This window comes from Physeter macrocephalus, chromosome 6 (assembly GCF_002837175.3).
Source record: "Physeter macrocephalus isolate SW-GA chromosome 6, ASM283717v5, whole genome shotgun sequence".
In the NCBI taxonomy this organism is placed as follows: domain Eukaryota; kingdom Metazoa; phylum Chordata; class Mammalia; order Artiodactyla; family Physeteridae; genus Physeter; species Physeter macrocephalus.
This window is the reverse complement of record NC_041219.1, coordinates 79469174-79488537: the sequence shown is the minus strand read 5'-3', so window position 1 is coordinate 79488537 and position 19364 is coordinate 79469174. Positions and strand designations below refer to the sequence as shown.

Below are 19364 nucleotides of genomic sequence, written 5' to 3'. Positions count from 1 at the left end.
ATATAATCCAGTTTGTTCCCTAATAGATTATCACAGTGGAGACCATGAAATAAAAACCCAATAATGAAAATTTAATAACCCTAAATACTGGTTGTGCTTAGTAAAACATTAATAAGGGGAAAATACAAAAGGAGCTATTTTGAATTAAACAGTTTTCTTATTTTTTAAATAATCCCTGTCACTGTCCAAAACTTCAACATTTCTAGTTTATAATTTGTGGTAAAACTTAGACAAAAGATGTTAAGACAACATGGTAGTAAAAAATTAAATGCCTTCATTTAAAAACTAATAAATGAAAAAAAATTAGCAATCTAACCTCCAAAGAGACCAGTTCCCTAATTCTGTTTCTCCAATTCTATTCTGGACAAATAATCTTGAATAAAAAAGAGATTTATGTATAGAGAATGCAACAAATTTTTAGTCTAACAAAATTTATCCCTAATTCAAATGTCCAACAATAAAAGAATGGTTAGGAAAATGGATCATATATTTAAACATCATGTACTAAAACATATATAGCATGAAAAAAATGAGTGTGAAAAAATTTAAACTTAGTTTGATCTTAATTATTTTAAAACATTCATAGAAAAAAAAGTAGAAAGCAATATGCCAAGTTTTTACATTTAATTCATGGCATTATGGATTATTTAATTTTATGTTTTTTACCCTGTTTCTAAAATTTTCAATATTAAATTATTTTATAATCAGAAAATGAATTTTGTAATGAAAAGGAAAAGTTCTAATGTAAACAATTACTTCTTGATCATTCGGCATTTCAAATGTTATAATCGTATCAATTCCACAAAAGCTCCTGAAGGAATGGGCTGTTTTAGACCTAATCAAGGAGTTTCCAGTGGCATCAAAGTACATTTTAGGTTTAATCTGAGGAACAAAATCATCTTAAATAATGAAAGTCAATAATAACTATGAGGAAATTGAGTTCTGATAATAGGTTACAGATAAATATTTTACAAGAGAAAAGGCCTACTACTTCTGGAAAATTACAAGAAATGTCCAATACAGTGATGTAATGAATATCCCCAAACAGGAAGTGTAGAAACAAAGGTTAGATGTTGAAGGAAAATATTTTTTGTTTATACAATCACTAATGTTACCTACATAGTGTTAAGTGTCTGAATTATTATGTATGTATGTAATCACATACTCTGTTTGCAGGTCTTTAGGACATAAATTCCCTAATTTGTAGAACTAATGTGGGTAAAAATTAGTTTTATATATCACTGCAGGTCAAATAAAAGTGAATACATTGGTGGAATTATAACTTACTGTGGTAGCACAATGAATATCTTTCCATACTGTGGCTTCCCTGGAGAGATCAGAGGCTTCAAACAAATTATCAAAAATCACTTCCCCAATCATGTCATGTCTAGAAAATCTGTCAAAATCATACACACCAAAATGTAGTTTTCGGTTGCTTAGTTGATCATATGCTACAGGAAACTGAAAAGTTTCATCAAACACAGGATTTAAAGTTTTTCTGTGCACACGGGTCTGAAATTTCTTTTTCCTATCTGGAAGAAGATACATCTTCACGTAAGGGTCAGAAGTTCCTGTGAAGTCTTTAGCAGGGAGATCTAAGGCTTTGATAATTTTAACAACTAGAAGTTCATTTTCATAATCATACTGGAGGGTGAAGTTAAGCTTCCCACAGGTTTTGACATCTTCTTTCTTGTTGCCCTCAGAGTCAACTGATTTCTGTTTGTAGAGCTCTGGTTTTATTCTCCCAATGCTGGTTGTTGTTTCTCTTCTTTGTAAAATGGGTTCTGTGCCCATGCCAAAATCAACACTGGAAACCTGCATTTGCCTTGGTAGGTGTCTTCTGAAGGAATTGTGTCTGTACACACACACGTACACACAAAATCATTTAAGTAGATCATTTTGATGATAATGTTATATACAGTGGCATATAAACTCTCCCCCACACCCAGGATAATGGGAGCATTATATCTACAGCAATAAACAGATGGATACACACATGCACACACACACACACACACACACAGTTACTTCTGAAAAACCAGGAATGCAATATTCAAAGAAAAAGTCTCCTAAAATTATCGAAACACCTAACACACACATATGTACATTTTTATGAGCTTTTCTTTTTTTATGTACCATAATAAGCACAAAACTTTTAAACACAATTGTAAAGAAAGATGATTACCAAAGAAGTTCAATATTCTACAAAATGTTACCTGGCTGTATCTAGATGTAAACATTATGTAAACAAATCATTCAGATGGCTGGTTTCTTTTCATCTGGATATTTTGGTCTTATGAATTTCCCATTTGAGTGATGACAAAATTAAAAAACATAAGTCCACATATTCTTACGCTGTGTTATTTCTAATACTTAAGATAACTAAATGAATGTGTATTTTTCAAAAGAATATATAGTTATGACAGAAAAAGATGAGTATATTTTCCTTTTTTCAACATGGAGTGGGCTTCAGAAACTCTTAAGGATTAAAAGACTGTAGAATTTTAGAGTTTGGGGCTAAATAATAGTTCTTAAAATTCAAACTGAATTTCCTATACTCACTGCTACTATTTATCTCTCCAACATTTCCAGAACATTAGGTATATCAGCTTACTAATGGCTCATAAATGTGACTTGCATTAAGATCTGCTTTTCATACTTTCTCCATGATTTCTAGCGTGAGCTATGTCAACTTATGTGTTTCCTCAAGGTCTGGTTCCAGGTCTTTTGTTCTTTTCTCTTCTCAGTCACTCCATCAGACTAATAATCAGTTTTGGGGCTATAATTACTACCTTTAATCTGGTGATTCCCTAGATATATCTCAGATAGACAAAATCCTAGTTCCATATCTCTTTGTCTTGAAGGGGGATTTCTAAACAAATGTCCTAATTTTGCCCCAAACTCAAGCAAACTCATTATTTCCTCTATTTTGCTTTCAAACCAGTTCACTCTTCCACAATCTCTGACAAAAGCTCTAACATTTTTATCAGTCACTTATGCTTGGAATCCTGCAGTATGCTTGTTTGAATCACTTTTCCTTTATTTCATGGGATTTGCTTAATTTTCTAAGTCCTGTTGAATTTTTGCTTTGAGACATCTCATATAATTGTCCATTCTGCTCTATTTCCATTGCTATTTGGTCCATATCCTCATCATCTCATACTTTGCTTTCTACAGTAGCCTTCAGCTTGGCTTTCCTTCTTTCATCTCTCTCTTAAATTCAATGTCTCTCCAGCACTTACTTAAAAATCCTTTATGCTTGTTGTTATACATTTTTCCACGTGATCATAATTGAAAAATTATTTCTATATAAAGAAACAAACTAGGATAACTTTATCTAAGATGAGGGAATAAGCTCCTAATTAAAACTATACTGAATTTAAGACCCAATATTTTACTTTCAGTATCTAAGTGAGTATATATGTAAAAGTCTTTACTAAGTTACTTAAAGCTTGAAGTGATCTGTTTCCTCAGATTGATCCTCAGATTGATCCCATTTTAATGCATTGAACATGCTATGAAATGTATTTTGATCCTGAATCTATTCCAGAAATACAAGATCAGGGGCTTAAATTAGGGTCAGGGAACCATCAGGGAGCATTTAAGAAATAATAAGAATTTAAAAAGGAATACAGGTAGTATGTGTTGTTGTGAATTATTAAAGAGGTCTAGTATAATCCAGTTAATATATTCAATATTCTTAAGAGATTTAGAATATTTTACTAAACAATCTAATATTTCTGCCAAAATCACTTTCACTTATGCAACCATTTTAAATTATTTTTTTATTTCTGTGAGCAAAAAGCCCCCAAGAAATTAATTCCTTTTTTTTTTTTTTTTTTTTTTTTTGCTGTATGGGGGCCTCTCACTCTTGTGGCCTCTCCCATTGCGGAGCACAGGCTCCGGACGCACAGGCTCAGCGGCCATGGCTCACGGGCCCAGCCGCTCCGTGGCATGTGGGATCTTCCCGGACCGGGGCACGAACCCGTGTCCCCTGCATCGGCAGGCGGACTCTCAACCACTGCGCCACCAGGGAAGCCTCTAATTCCTTTTTTTAATAAATTGATCCATAATTTCACCTCCCTTATGCTTTTCAACATAATAAAATTTAAGTTTCTATCCTCTCCCTAAAAATTCAATAATTTATTCTTTTGCCACTGAATATAATTGGGCAGCTGTAAAGCCCCTTCTAACAAGAATCAAAAAGTAGTAACATTTTTGTTCTAGTAAGCCAGTGCCCTAATTATAGAGTAAATAGTTCATGTTTTAAGTCACAGTTTAGCTAGTCAGTTAAGAGAAGCTTTAATTATTACAATGTTAAACTATTGTCATGACAACACAGATCCTCTTTATCTTCTTGAATTTTTTTTCTCTTTTGGAATGACAGTGGTAAGTGTCTATTTAGTCTCACACAAATACCAACCAATTAAAGTACAGGCCATTTGACTGTTACTGACCCCACTCTTACCCTTCAAACCTAGGAAGGTACCGCATAAGTACTCTTCCAGATGGAGAAGGAAAAACTTTTCCCACCTTACCTGAAACATCTGAGAGTAATTACTAGATATAGTCAATATTATCTGATGCCATAGGAATAAAATGTATTAATATGGTAATTTTCAAATTTTTTTTCACCAACAGATCCTTTCTTTCAAACAAAATCAGAGACCAGAAGTTCAACACGTACGGACAGAGCTGCTTTGGTTAATGTGAGTAGAGTCCTGGAATCTCACTGGAAACCGTGCCAATTTTTCCACACTACCCTGGAGAAAGCACTTGAAGAGCATTACATTGAGATGAGATTTTAAAAATGCTGGACTGAAATCAGACTATAGTTTGGTCCCAGCATCCCTATGGAGTAACAGCAACTTTGGGCAAGTCACTTCACTTTTTTGATGTTTACTTTCCTCATCCATAAAACTGTCCTTTCATAGTTGTGAAGGTCAAATGAGATATTACAGATAACTTTGAAACCTACCATTTTTCGTACTGCTAATAATTATCATTAGAGTTTAGGACACATGGAGCTGAAGGGCAAATGCCATAATGAATTCTCTGGTTCTGACAGTCTCAAATCTAGGTTTCCTGTTTGGGGATACAGAGTTGGCACAAAGTCATTCTTGTGTGAGCATGTCCTGGACTACCACCCTGGACAACAGATTCCCTCTGACTCACTTCTCAGCTGCAGCAGTTCTTTCTTCCTTAAGTGGGAAACCTATATCCTCCTACTCTTACTTGCAGTGTCTTTACTAACTATTAAATTTATCTTAGGTACTGCTTGAGAAATAAGAGGTGAAAAGCAAAAATATATTTAGCAGCATTTTATTTGTTTATTCAATATATTTACAAGGAGTTCATCTCTCTTTGTTTTAATATTGATATTTATATAGGAAACTATCACCATATATTAAAAGTTGTAACCCTGTTTTATAGCTAAGGAGGCTCAAATAATAAGACTAAATTAATTTTCTGGCAAACCAAGTTTTCATCTTTATTTGTTTCCTATTTTTTCCATTCAATTTGAAACAATGACAAGAGTGACTCATTCAGCACAAAATATCTGAGCATATACCATGCAGGGCACTATATATATGAAGGCAGACTAAGTTGTATAATGTATCACAAGGAATTTTTGAAATTAATTCATTGTCTGATGTCAGCACAATCCTCTATATCTTTAATCTCTTCTTTAAATGTTCTTCTCACGTTATTGCTCAGTAGAAGCCTGATTCTTCCCCAAGGGCACTGTTTGCTCTGTGCCCCTCTCATGTGGTGGTTGGTATTTTTGTGATAATTCTTGTTCCACTGGTCCTAGAAGTGAAGGAGTTGTCCATTCCTCTTGTCCTTCATTACCACATTCACATCATTCTCCCTGAATATACCACTCCAGGCTCTAAAGCTCAAGTCAATTGATCATATCCCCATTACCACTTACTGTTAGTCATTTACTAATACTCAAATCACTCCCTTTAAAGTGATTTTAATCACTTGGTTCACTAACTCTCTTTGACAATGTTTTTGCTTCGATTCCTAGCAATGAACAAGTTTCTTCCAACTACCTGGCCTCTAGGTTCTTTTAATTTCTCTCCTCCAATGATGTTCTCTATTTACCTCAGTTACTACCATGTGCATAGCCAGATTTTGTCATTATTATTAGCTGCAAACTCTCCACAACCCCAATTTCATGCATGCTTCTCTCTGCAACACCTCTTTCCAGCTCACACCCTCTTATACTCCAATTCAAATAACTTTTCCAACTCACAAGAACCTCCAATACATTGATTCTATCACTATTTCATAATCCCTAGTCCCTTGATATCACTTTTCCTTCTTTATCCAGTTTCAAATCCATTGTTAATCAATAGAGCCACTCTCACACATACATTCCCAATTCTCTTGTTGCTCTCTACCTTCTTAGTTGCAGGGCAAAACCACAGTCCTTGTTGAATTCAACTTTCCATCATTTCTACACCTGTGCATGTGCAAGTGAATACAACTAGAGAAAAACATAAAAGAACTCTCAATGTTCCATTTTAAATTCATGACCACATTCCTCATTAAACCCTAACACTGAACAGCAAACCATTCTCCCTCTCAATCTCCTAGATTCACAAGACTATTTCACACCTTCTCACCTTCCTTCAAACCTCTAACACCTTCCTCATTCCCAACCTCAATTAATGACCTTACTTGCTATTTCACTAATGAAGTTGAAGCAAAGAGCAGAAACCTTCCACCTCATCAACCCTGTTATCAGCATCTGTATCCATATTTTTTACCTTTCTGATATGATTAATTACCCATGCTATTATCTAAAGCCAATCCCTCCACTTGTATATTAAATCCTATTTTCTCTCATGTCACCTTCAAGACTGCTCCTCTTTGTTTCCTGCATGATTAATTCTGCCTCTTTGCTGGATTATTACCATCAGCACAAAAGGATACTGTTATTTCTGCTATCTTAAAGGAACCTTTCATTCACTCTACTTCCTCTCTCTGTACTGCTGTTTCCCTAACACATTTGCAGCAAAACTCCTTGAAAGAGTTGAGGATAGTACACCCACTGTTCAATTTATCTTCTCCCATTCTATATAAACTCACTCTAACTAGTTTTTCACATACCAATTCTGACATAATAGCTCTTGAAAATGTCAATAATGTCTCCCTGACATTGCTAAACTCAGGGGTCAATCCATGGTCCTCACCCCACTTGACCTTACAATAGTCACCTGACAGTTAATCACTCCTGATTGTTTACATACTCTCTTCACTTGGCTTTCAGGTTATACACTCCTGGTTTTCCTTCTACTTTACTAGTCTCCACTTCTCAGTCTACAATGCTGTTCCTGATGTCTTAATATTGGAGTACTTCTGGGATTCATCTCTGGTTTTCTCTTTCTTATCTACATTCACCTCTCTGATGATATCATCTCCTGGCTTTGAACACCATCTCTATGTGGACTCCAAGTTTACGTATGTTTCACAGATTCTCTCCAGAATTCCAGAGTTATTATCTGGTTGCCTACTCAATTTTTTTCCACTAAGATTTCTAACAAAATCCTTAAACACAACAGTTCCATATCTCCTGTTTTTGGCTCTCAAATTCACTCCATTCACAGCCTCATGTTTATCAATTTTATCTTTCCAGATGCTCAGGCCAAAACATGCAGTCATTCTTGACTCCTCTTTTCTTACTCATATGCCCAAGCTAATGTGTCATAGTCTGTTTGTTCTATCTTCAAAGTATATCCTGAATCCAGCCAGGATATAGATATATATATATCCATCATTAACTACCATCTCCTTGGTCTGAATCACCATCACTTCTGGCCTGGATTACAGCCTCCATAGTGGTCTTTCTGCTTCTGTCCTTTTGCCTCCTTCAATGTTTATACTCAAAACAACAGAGTAATCCTTTCAAAACAAGTTAGATCATGGCACTCCTCTGATTAAAAACTCTCTGTTGGCTTCCCATGTTACTCAGAGTAAAAGCCAAAAGTGGTTTGGGTCCTACTACCTCTCTGATTTTTCTCCTAGCATTCTCCACATGGCTCTCTCTGCTACACCTACACTGGCTTCCTTGCTGTGGTTGGGACACAAAAGGCAGATTCCACCTTCAGGACGTCTGCAGTGGTTGCCTCCTCCACAAGGAAAGTTCTCCCCAAACATCCACATGGACCACCCTTCCATCTCCTCATTGAGACCTACTAACCCCTTTATTTTGCAATATTATTTTCTACAGAATTTATTATCTTCTAAAATATCATGTAACTGACTTAGTTATGTTGTTGGGTTCCTCTCCACAAGAATGCAGGTAGGGCTTCCCTGGTGGCGCAGTGGTTGAGAGTCCGCCTGCCGATGTAGGGGACATGGGTTCGTGCCCCGGTCCGGGAGGATCCCACGTGCCGCAGAGCGGCTGGGCCCGTGAGCCATGGCCGCTGGGCCTGCGCGTCCGGAGCCTGTGCTCCGCAACGGGAGAGGCCACAGCAGTGAGAGGCCCGCATACCACACACACACAAAAAAACCTAGCATTTAATCTCATGAATCAAAGGGTGAATAAATATACAATGTTTAAAAAAAAAAAAAGAATGCAGGTAGGAAATTTTGAGTTTTGTTCCCTAATGTGTATCAAATGTCTAGAAAAATGCATGGCACATAACAAGTGTTCTATAAATACTGTTGAATAAATAAGTTAAAAATTTTCCCTGAAGAATTTAGCCATATGACTAACAATCCAATCATAATAAAAGCTGTTTGGAGAAAAAACTGGTTTTCTTCTCAATTATGCAATGCAATGCTGAAAATTAATTTAAGTAACATCTTTATTCTGTTCAAAGAATTTGCAGGAAACTTGTTTTTAATAGTAATTAAGGAAATGAATGTTCTTATTCTGTAAATACTTGTCCCTTGTCCTTTCACCATGTTAAAAGAAAAGTTTACAAATCATAACAAGAGATGATAAGCAATTTCTTTTGATCCAGCATATATTTAAAGGAATAGAGTATGAAGTAATTAGGCTGGTAGTTTTTGATCTACAAATAAAGATCTGAGAACATAATATTTTATATTAAAGAAAAGAAGTAATATAAAATGAAGCCTATATTAAAAAAAAAACTCACAATAACTACTTGTCAGAATAATAAATCCAAGAATATTCTGTTTGGTATTGCTAGGTCCCTATAAGGTCTTTTGACCTTAATTATGTATTCTAGCTCTAAATTTCTATGCTCAATTTATCATTGAGGCCTTCCCTTACTTGGAAGTATGTTGCTGGCTATCATGAGCCTCTCTCCTAGACAGGTCAGCTAGGATTTGAAGAAAAATATTGTAGTCCTCCAACTGAGTGGACCTACCACTCTGGGTCCCTCCTTCTGTTCCTCCACATTTCCTTGAGCATACTGCAAAGAGTGTATTGAAATCACTTGTTTCAGATGTGCCTTCCATTCCCCAACCCTTCTATTAGTAGTCTTTATAATAGCAGAACTAAATATTATTAATCTTTTCATGAATTGCATAATAAACACATGCTGGGATTCAAGAAATGTCTGTTGGGAGTTTATATGAAATAATTTACTACAAGATTCTTGTGACTAATAAAAGTCAACTTCCCAAGAATTATTTGTACTATGAAGAAGAAGGGCCTAATCAATTTATAATTAGTGCTTGTAAAGAGGAGATAATATTTATCAGTGCCAGAAAACAAACTCTCCAAGTTTGAATACATTTTATAAGGTTTTATCTCTGACCTCGCTTCAGAGAGCCACCCCATTTCAGAAGTTAGTTTATATACCAAATATATATGTTTCATAGCAGAGATTATTTAACCACCTCAAGCACCAGCACAGCATGTTTTATGAACTTTTATTTCAAGGAATTAGATCTCAGGTTCTCTATTGTTCTGGCCAAGCCCTGCTTCTTGATATCCTAGCTGGTTAAATACCATTTAAATTCGTCCTTTGTGTAACATCTTGTCTTCCACTCCTTACAGTATCTTGGAACGAAAATTGCAATTTTTGCTATCTTTTGAGAAGGACTTAACTTTTTAAAAAATCCCTTAAAACTATGCACTCCAGTATTACATATTTTTATGTAATTCTTCATATCTCTTTTAACAATCTACATTGAGTGTTCTTTCTGACTTTATGTGTGATGATATTAAGAATTACTTTTCTAAGCAACCATAGCTAATTGTAAATCCATCAGCACATATGAGTCAATGATTTCTTTCCATGTCATGCTTTTGTTCATGTTCAAATGGATCTGTCACTAGGTTTCCAAATTATTTTCAGTAGGTACTTAGAATCCTCTCTAACAGTGGCTAACCTACATAATTTCTCATCCTCAACAAATTATTTTGCCACTTACAATTCACCTCATTTCACACTATTAATGAATGCACAGAAAATTGGTCCTCATACTCATCCTTGGGAGTATACCATCATTAACCTTCTCCTAATATTAGCACTGTTTATCTCACCATCTGATGCTGTCTTTAAAGGAGCAAAGCAAAGTGGAGAGATAATCAGTCAATCCAAATCATTCACTTGATGCTTATTATGCACCTACCCAGTGAGGAAATTAGGAGCACATTAAAGTGGGTTATACAGACTTGTTCTTTGAGAACTTAGCATCTCAGATCTAGCAAACAGCTAGAGCTCAACATTAAGATAATAAATAATTGTTAGACTGTAGCTATGGCTTTAAATGACAATAGCTTATAATTGGACAGAAAAAGATGCATTTTCCTTAAAGATCTTATAGTGGATAAAAAAGAGTTTATCATTCTAGACAAGGGAAGCAGCATAAGCAAAAGCACAGAGGCAGAGAGTTTAGGTCTACAGGATGATAAAAAGACCAAGCACCCTTCTAACTGGCAACCATGAAAGATCCAGTTGGATAGATAAAATGTAGTCATCAAATTCATTTACTGATTTTTTAAATTCAACAAATATACCCTGAGTTCCTACAGTGCTTTGTCTAGGTATCAAGATCAGTACAGAGAGTCGCAGCTGCTTTCCGAGGAAACGGTGTTGCCGAGATTGCCAAAATGCTTTGGAGTTTTTAACTGATTTTAAGAAAAGCCCAAAATAGATTTGAGACTGTAAAAACTGAAGCCACAGCAAGGGGGATTCAGTGCCAATGCATCAACAAAAATGACAGCCAGAGTTAGTGGAAGGAAATCTTCCTGTGTTTCCCACAGAGCTGATATTTTAAGCAGATGACCAGTCAACGCATAAGCAAGTGTTGACGCTGTATAATATAATCCCTATGAGTTTGCCTTAAAGTTCAAAGTTTTGTGTACTACTCCAAATAAGTATGTTGTCGCTGACGCTGCAGGTGCAGTAAAGCCTCAGTGTTGTGTGGATATTGTGATTCGTCATAGAGATGTTCGATCCTATCACTATAGTGTAATAGACAAACTCCGTCTCCAAGTTTCCGAGCAAAGCCAGAGGAAGGCTTTAGGAAGGAAAGAGGTCATGGCTACTCTTCTCCCGTCGGCAAAAGAACAACAAAAGGAAGAAGAGGAAAAAAGAATAAAGGAAAATTTAACTGAAAGTTTATTTTTTGAGCAGTCGTTTCAACCAGAAAACAGAACTGTCTCCTCAGGACCTAGTTTACTAACTGTCTTCCTGGGAGTGGTGTGTATTGCAGCTCTGATGCTTCCAACGCTGGGGGATGTGGAACCGCTGGTGTCAATTGACACTTAAGTGTCAATCAAAAATTAGTGGCTGCTTATATCTTAGGTCTTATCACAATGGCTATACTTAGAACATGAGCAAGGAATTCACTTGACTTCTGAAGTAACTTTATCTTGAAAATATGAATGTGGACTGCCTTTTATCTCTATTTCACCCCAATAACATGCTACAAACTATTGATTGATTTGCAATCATTGCAAATGTATAATATATATTTTAAATTACTCTATAATTTTATTCCAAGGACTCCAGCACATTATGTTACAGACAGCAAGGAAGCTTCTGAGTGACACTTAGGAAAGTTTTTGAAGAAATTCCTTTTATATCTAAGCCAACCATGCAAAAGACTTTAATTAAGACATTTGTTATTTTCTCATCTTTTTTTCTAATTCACTTTGATTGTTGAGGTCATGTATCCTTCAAAGTTAAAGGCCTAAAAGAGCAATCTGACCAGCCTGAAAATAAAATTACATTTAATTCCTAGCTACGAACATCAATGTTACTATATAAATTATGCCTTGTCCTCTATCATTATATACAGTCGCCATGGTGTTTCTAAAATAAGAGTTTTACAGTTAATGTGTAGAAGGTAAAAAAATGAAAAAGCATGAAGTATTGAGGGATCATGTTTATCTTAGGGTCTCACAGAAGACAGGACATATTTAATTCATCTGGTGAACTACAGGATAGGTTGTGGTCCAGCCACCAAGACGTAGGGTGACCATTCTGTTTGGTCTAAGAATTCTGAAGGAAGGTAGGCATTTGTTTAGTTAGCTGGTACACCTGGCTTTACCTCTGGATAATGCTTTATGTTAATAGGAGGAAAAATCACTTTATCTTTTCTCTCCAGCCCTTTGCCTGACTGTAAGCTACTGACCCAGATTGGGACTACCAATGCCAGGTGGTTTATGTGGAGATGATTTTTCACCTTTAAACTCTAAGCCAAGTATAAAAAATCCTTAATATCTGTGTCTATTTTTTTATCAGTCACTGAGACATTTTTTAAGTTTGTATTTATTATTAAAACAACTTTACCAAAAAAAGTCCCCAAAGCACAACTATGTACATTTCTTTATAGCCTCTTCTGATCTCTAACATATATATGCAGTTTTAACTGTTATTGTTATAGTATCTGATCTTTTGACTTAGGATTTTTATCTGAGAGCACAATGTATTGAGTCTCTTGAAAATCATCTTCCAGATCTTTTTACAGAATGAACTTATGCACTGCGACTGTAGTATTCTCAAGGAATATATGTAAACACGAGATGTATGCATGAGGTTGGGTTTTGCAGGAAACAGTACTTTGCTTCTAAAGTAAAAGCTTTTACGAATACTCTTTCATAGAAAATCCTCATTGTTTAACCATTTGGGGAGCATAAATCATTAAATGGATCATGTCTGTACATTGTGTAATGACTAAAAAGCACATAAATGTAATCTATTTTGAACTTTGTAAAAAAAAAAAAATCAGTACAGAAATAAAATTGGCAGGTTTTCTGCCTAAGAAGGCAGTGTAGAGCTATATGTGTGGGGCAGTATGGACTCAAAATGTTATAAGATTTTTATCATGCCTGAACTACTATATTACTTTCAAAATAGATGCCTTTTTCTATGGTCTGTCCTACAAACTGTTGTCAAATTAATTTTCCTAAAACACAGCTCTTTATCCAAGGGACTCTTTTGCTACAAATATTTTTGACAGGACAGACCTTGAACAATTTTGGCCATGATTCCAAGGCCTCCTCAGACTTTAATTCCAGCTGACTTTATCTTCCATTATTCCTCCACTGACCTCTATTTTCTGATCAAGGTAACTTACCTGCTGTTTTCATAATAAGATTTCCCGTTCTGTGTCTTTTCACATAAAATGTTTCCATCTGGAATGCATACCCTCTTCCAATTGTCTTTATGTGAATTCCTAGTTTCCTTTGGCCTCAGTTTAATAGGACTTATCCATGCCTCAGCTAAAAATGATTTTTCTAATTATCTTAATTCCACATTCTCCACCACACAGTTTGCACCTGAAGTTCCTTATATTGAAGTTGGTAACTTATCTCTCTGCAGTATATTGTGGATTTTTTTCCAGTTCACTAGAGTTTGCAGAGTGGACAGACACTGACTATACCTAAAAGTTATATCTGCTGACTGTATCTACTGAGTAAGGCTATTGGATGAATCAACAGTCAATCAAGACAGATGTGAGAATAATGTTAATAATAAGAAATACACAGATGTCTGTTGCGTTGTTTGGCTGCCAGCAGGCTGATGGGGCCAAATGTCTGGGTATTTGAAAAGGAAGATGAGAACTTGGGAAATGTGGCAGTTTCCCACAATGCTGTTAACTAATCAAGATGCCGCTTAAGAATAGTGACAAATAAAACTTGAGAGAATATGTCATCTATTGTCTGAGCCAAATAAAAGGGAGTCCCAACATCAGACTAGAGCTGGGACATCTTAATAAGGTGAGGAAACCAAGCATTAAAGTTAAATTTACTGTGTGTGCATGTGTCAGTGGTGGTGTGGGGGGCAGGGGGAGGTTCTGATTTACTAGACCTCAATGAAAAGTGAGCATTTGAGCAGAATAATCTGATTTATAATGATGTGCTCTGGATCTCTCTGTCTGCATAATAAACTCAGAAATTTCCCCTTCCTCTCTATATAAAGGTAATTTTTAGTATGATGAAGTAATTATATAGATGAGGGGTTTTGAGAACTAGGAATAATCAAGTTTTCTGCAAGGAATTCATCCCAAGGCCAAACAGATTAAACTCATGACTCTTGTTATTCATAATAACCACATATAATTCCACATTTCTAACTGAGCAGAATGAGCAGGAAGAGGCCCTCATTCTCCAACCTCCAAACTACTTGTCCGCAGCAGACTTTAACCATCTTGGGTTGCAAAAAACCATATTCCCTTGGCTTTAACTCTTAAAACATGTTCCATCAATCTGGATAAATCTGAATTCTAACTCTCACCAGCTGCATGGCTTTAGGCAATTTAAAAAATCTCTCTGGGCTTCAGTTAACTCACAAATAATGGGAATAATTAATAATACTTACTTCATACAGGCTGGCAGAGGATTAGCAGGAAGGATGCCTGGCATAGTGACTAAATTGCAGGCACTCAAAAACAATACTTTTTTTTTCTTCCTTCTTCAGCCACTCATAAACAAGGAAATTCAAAGAGGTCAATGAAATTATATCAAAGTTCTAGCAGAATTATTAATTTGTATTCCACTTTTTCTCTTAAGAAAATATGAGATGTACATGTACAATCCAATCTTTATGTTTTTTAAGATTGAGAGAAAAAGTTTTTTTTCTGATTTCTTCAATTTCATGCAATAACTGAGAAATCCAGGGCTAAAATGACCTGTTGTCATTCCCTATTGCATTTTATTTCTAGAAACCAATTCTGCATCCAAAACCAAGTCTTCACACATGTGTTCTCAGTATGTATTCTTTCATTCTCCTCTAGCTAGGGATAATCAGATAAGCTGTATGTTTCCATTCAGCAGATAATATTTTGGAGATAGTCCTTCATTTTTCTGAGGTTTCCAAAAAAAAATCTGCACAAAGAAAGGCAAGCTATTTTCATAGCTTACCTCAATTTGTCTTCATTAATTGAGTGTCCTTATGTAGGGTGCACTTATCAACTAAAAGAGTTGAATAATTCTGAATACTAAGTTGATATATTGTCATAGCCATAATCAATATTTTTTAAAAAATTTTTTGTAGGTTAATTGAACATTTTTACCCTGAAATTTCTGGGTATGTTAAGGCTTTATTAAATATCATAGCTGGCCACAGTTTGCAGTTGTGATAGTAACGACAATCAAGTAACCAACCACATGAGATAATTTTGAAGCAGTTTTTCCTATAAAGAAGTGGCACATGGGATAATTATTTTATAGTTAAATAACCATAAATAAATTTAAATGAATGTATACTGGATTATAAAAATGAACCCAAATGCAGTACTCAGGAAAAGTTGTCAACATAATAACTAAATATGAGGCATACCTTGGTTATAAAATTTAAATAGCTCAGAAAAGTATAACACCTCCATCCATCCTCCTTACCCCAAAGTTTCTCATTCCCGAAGTAACAATTATTCTTACTCATCCCTCTGGAATTTATTTCAGAAAGAAGACAATTTATTTATAGATACAATCCTTTTTTATTTTATAAAAGATATATTGAATATTCTTTCAATCCTAGTAGCAAGCATGACCCATGCAGTTTTTCATCTTGATAGATTTCCAAACCCACAAAAAGTATGTCATGTCAGAAAGCATGGATGCATCTTTGATTTAGAGAAGTAGGAAGTCAATCAGTTAGCAGAAAACAGCACTCCCCCCCACTGCTATTCATTTTTACCCTGTCCTAGGGTAAAACTAGTTGCTACTTCTGGGAATCAGAGAAACACTGCTACTAACATGTTTTTTGTGTTAAAGATTGAAGACCACACTTAGTAGGAAAAAATGGCTTTTCACAAGAATCTTTTTCCCTTTACAGTTAACACAATTCAATACACACCACAGTAAATTATTTTCCTTCAAGCAAACTTCTGATTTTTCCAGGCAGAGTTAAAATGCACTTCCTTAAAATGTATCTCCTTAAGGAGGTCTCCCTCTTCCTTCCTTTCGTGTACACTCCTTGCTATGCTCATGATATTCACCAAAGCTCTTGTGGAACTTACCATACTGTAACCAGTATAAGAGTTTGGTCTATGTGAGTTCAAATAAGCAATGAAAATTTCCAGCAGTTTATGGGGTAGGTGCTAAACAACTGTATACTAAACATTAGTCTCTGTTACTCAGTTTTGACTGTGAACTTGTGGATGATTTCATGAAACGCATTGCAAATGGCTGTTTTCTTGATATTTATTGGTTGTTTTAAACTAAATTGAAAGACTGCAAATAGCAGTGATTAAACAATGATATTTCAAAGGAAAAAGTCAATAAATAATAGTCTCTAATTAAATGATTTTAATGAGACCTCAAATTCCAGTAAGCCCCTTTCATGGTACTGCTCTCGGTTTGGCTTCTTTGTCCTTAATTTCTCTCTTCATCCCTATTTATTCTGTCCTGCCAATTCCCTCCTTATTCTATTATCTGTTTCCTGTGTCTTTCTCATTTCTCCTGTTTGTCTTTTCTTTTCTCCTTTCCCACCTCAGTTTTTCTCTCTTAGAAAATCACATACAACACACACACACACACACACACACACACACACACACACCACAAATAGTTTTATATATTTGATCTTTCCTTACCGGGATGAAGATGTAGGCTCAGTAGTTTGTCTTTGCACACGTGCATGTTTAATTAAATGTTCTGTTAAAGCAGTTTGGACTTCTGCTGGGATATCAGGGGAAGTGTGGCTGATTTTTATTGCAGGCTCAATAGCTTTTAGTGCTGGTTCTCCATTTTCTTTAACCTCTTTTTTCTCTTCAGTCTCAAAAACTTCAGTGGGAGCACTTGACATGCTCTGTGGAAGGGTACTGACATTGGAAGTCACGGGTTTGCTCTTCCAGCAAGGCCAGCACAACTTCCAGAAGACAAAAAGTGAAACAGCCAACAAGGCCAGGCCACAAAAGCTGACAACAACTGCTAACAGGCTGACTGAAATATCTGGAAAAAATCACAAGGTAAAGAAATATTAAGTCATTGATAGTGTATGTAACAGGGCAGCAACAGTGGGATAATTTGATATTATAGTTATTATTAATAGTTTTCTGATTTAGAGTTTCAAAATTTTACTTTTAAGTATCTCTGTAGGGAGGAAATATTAAGAATTATGTTTGGAAATTCTCAAAGGAGACAAAAATTTCTTTCCGAGTTTCAAAATTTTACTTTTAAGTATCTCTGTAGGGAGGAAATATTAATAATTATGTTTGGAAATTCTCAAAGGAGACAAAAATTTCTTTCCCAGGAAGTTTCCAAATGTATACAAGAAAAGCATGATATGTACATATCATTTCCAAGTATAGTACAAAGGTTCCAAGAGTTTGCAAAATGAAGGTTAGCTACATGCAACCTGCCTTGAAGTCATGAAGCGTAAGATGCTCTGAAACTGTACACAACTAGAAAGGCTTCTGTTTGCTTCATCTTTGATCTAAAGATGCAACCTTCTTACTCTCTAAGCAGGTAATGTTAAATATTTGTATAAACTGCTTTTTATGGTGTAAATGAGAATAACACATTACTAATAGAGAATGGGTACACAATTATTTGTATTTTCAAACTCCATAGGTCCTTTCTAATAAGCTTTCACGCTCCTAATTTCTAAAGTCCAAAATTGGTTGATGATTTCTTATCTAAGTATCTTTAAAATATTCTTATTTAAAAATAATTACAGGGGAGGCTCAGGAGAAGATGGCGGAAGAGTAAGACGCGGAAATCACCTTCCTCCCCACAGATACATCAGAAATATATCTACACGTGGAACTGCTCCTACAGAACACCTACTGAACGCTGGCAGAAGACCTCAGACCTTCCAAAAGGCAAGAAACTCCCCGCGTACCTGGGTAGGGCAAAAGAAAAAAGAATAAACAGAGACAAAGAATAGGGACGGGACCTGCACCGGTGGGAGGGAGCTGTGAAGGAGGAAAGGTTTCCACACACTAGAAGCCCCTTCGCGGGCGGAGACTGCGGGTGGCGGAGGGGAAGCTTCGGAGCCACGGAGGAGAGCGCAGTAACAGGGTGCGGAGGGAAAAGCGGAGAGATTCCCGCACAGAGGACCGGTGCCGACCAGCACTCACCAGCCCTAGAGGCTTGTCTGCTCACCCACCGGGGCGGGCGGGGGCTGGGAGCTGAGGCTGGGGCTTCGGAGGTCAGATCCCAGGGAGAGGACTGGGGTTGGCGGCGTGAACACAGCCTGAAGGGGGCTGGTGCACTACGGCTGGCCGGGAGGGAGTCCGGGAAAAGCCTGGAGATGCCGAAGAGGCAAGAGACTTTTTCTTCCCTCTTTGCTTCCTGGTGCGCGAGGAGAGGGATTTAAGCGCGCCACATAAATGAGCTCCAGAGACGGGCACGAGCCGCGGCTATCAGCGCGGACCCCAGAGACGGGCATGAGACGCTAAGGCTGCTGCTGCCGCCACCAAGAGGCCTGTGTGCGAGCACATCAGGAGCAGCGGATTAAATCTCCACAATCAACTTGAAGTGCCCTGCATCTGTGGAATACCTGAATAGCGAATCATCCCAAGTTGAGGAGGTGGACTTTGGGAGCAAGATATATGGTTTTTCCCCCCTTTTTCTCTTTTTGTGAGTGTGTACTCGTGTGCTTCTGTGTGAGATTTTGTCTGTATAGCTTTGCTTTCACATTTGTCCTAGGGTTCTGACCGTTCCGTTTTTTTTGTTGTTGTTGTTTTTTACTTTCTAAAATTTTTCATCTTAATACTTATTTTTTATTTTGATAACGTTATTTTATCTGACTTTACTTTATCTTCTTTCTTTCTTCCTTTCTCCCTTCCTTCCTTCCTTCCTTCCTTCCTTTCTTCCTTCCTTGCTTCATTCCTTTCTTCCTTCCTTCCTTTATTCCTTCCTTGCTTCCTTCCTTCCTGCCTTCCTTCCTTCCTTCCTTCCTTTCTTTCCTTTCTATTTTTTCTCCCTTTTATTCTGAGCCGTGTGGATTAAAGGCTCTTGGTGCTCCAGCCAG

The 19364-nt window shown here is 36.4% G+C and overlaps 1 protein-coding gene and 1 pseudogene across 1 annotated transcript in view; one reads left to right on the top strand and one right to left on the bottom strand.

The window, feature by feature from the left end:
* Positions 1 to 19364, bottom strand: part of SYT10 (synaptotagmin 10) — an 81505-nt gene that overhangs the window by 21869 nt on the left and 40272 nt on the right. The window contains exons 2-3 of the mRNA XM_024129188.1: positions 16981 to 17338; positions 1288 to 1855 (exon numbers count right to left, since the gene is read on the bottom strand). Coding sequence (XP_023984956.1) covers positions 1288 to 1855; positions 16981 to 17338 — 926 coding nt within the window. The remainder of the gene's footprint in view (positions 1 to 1287; positions 1856 to 16980; positions 17339 to 19364) is intronic.
* LOC102980038 (motile sperm domain-containing protein 1-like) lies at positions 11140 to 12024 on the top strand (annotated as a pseudogene).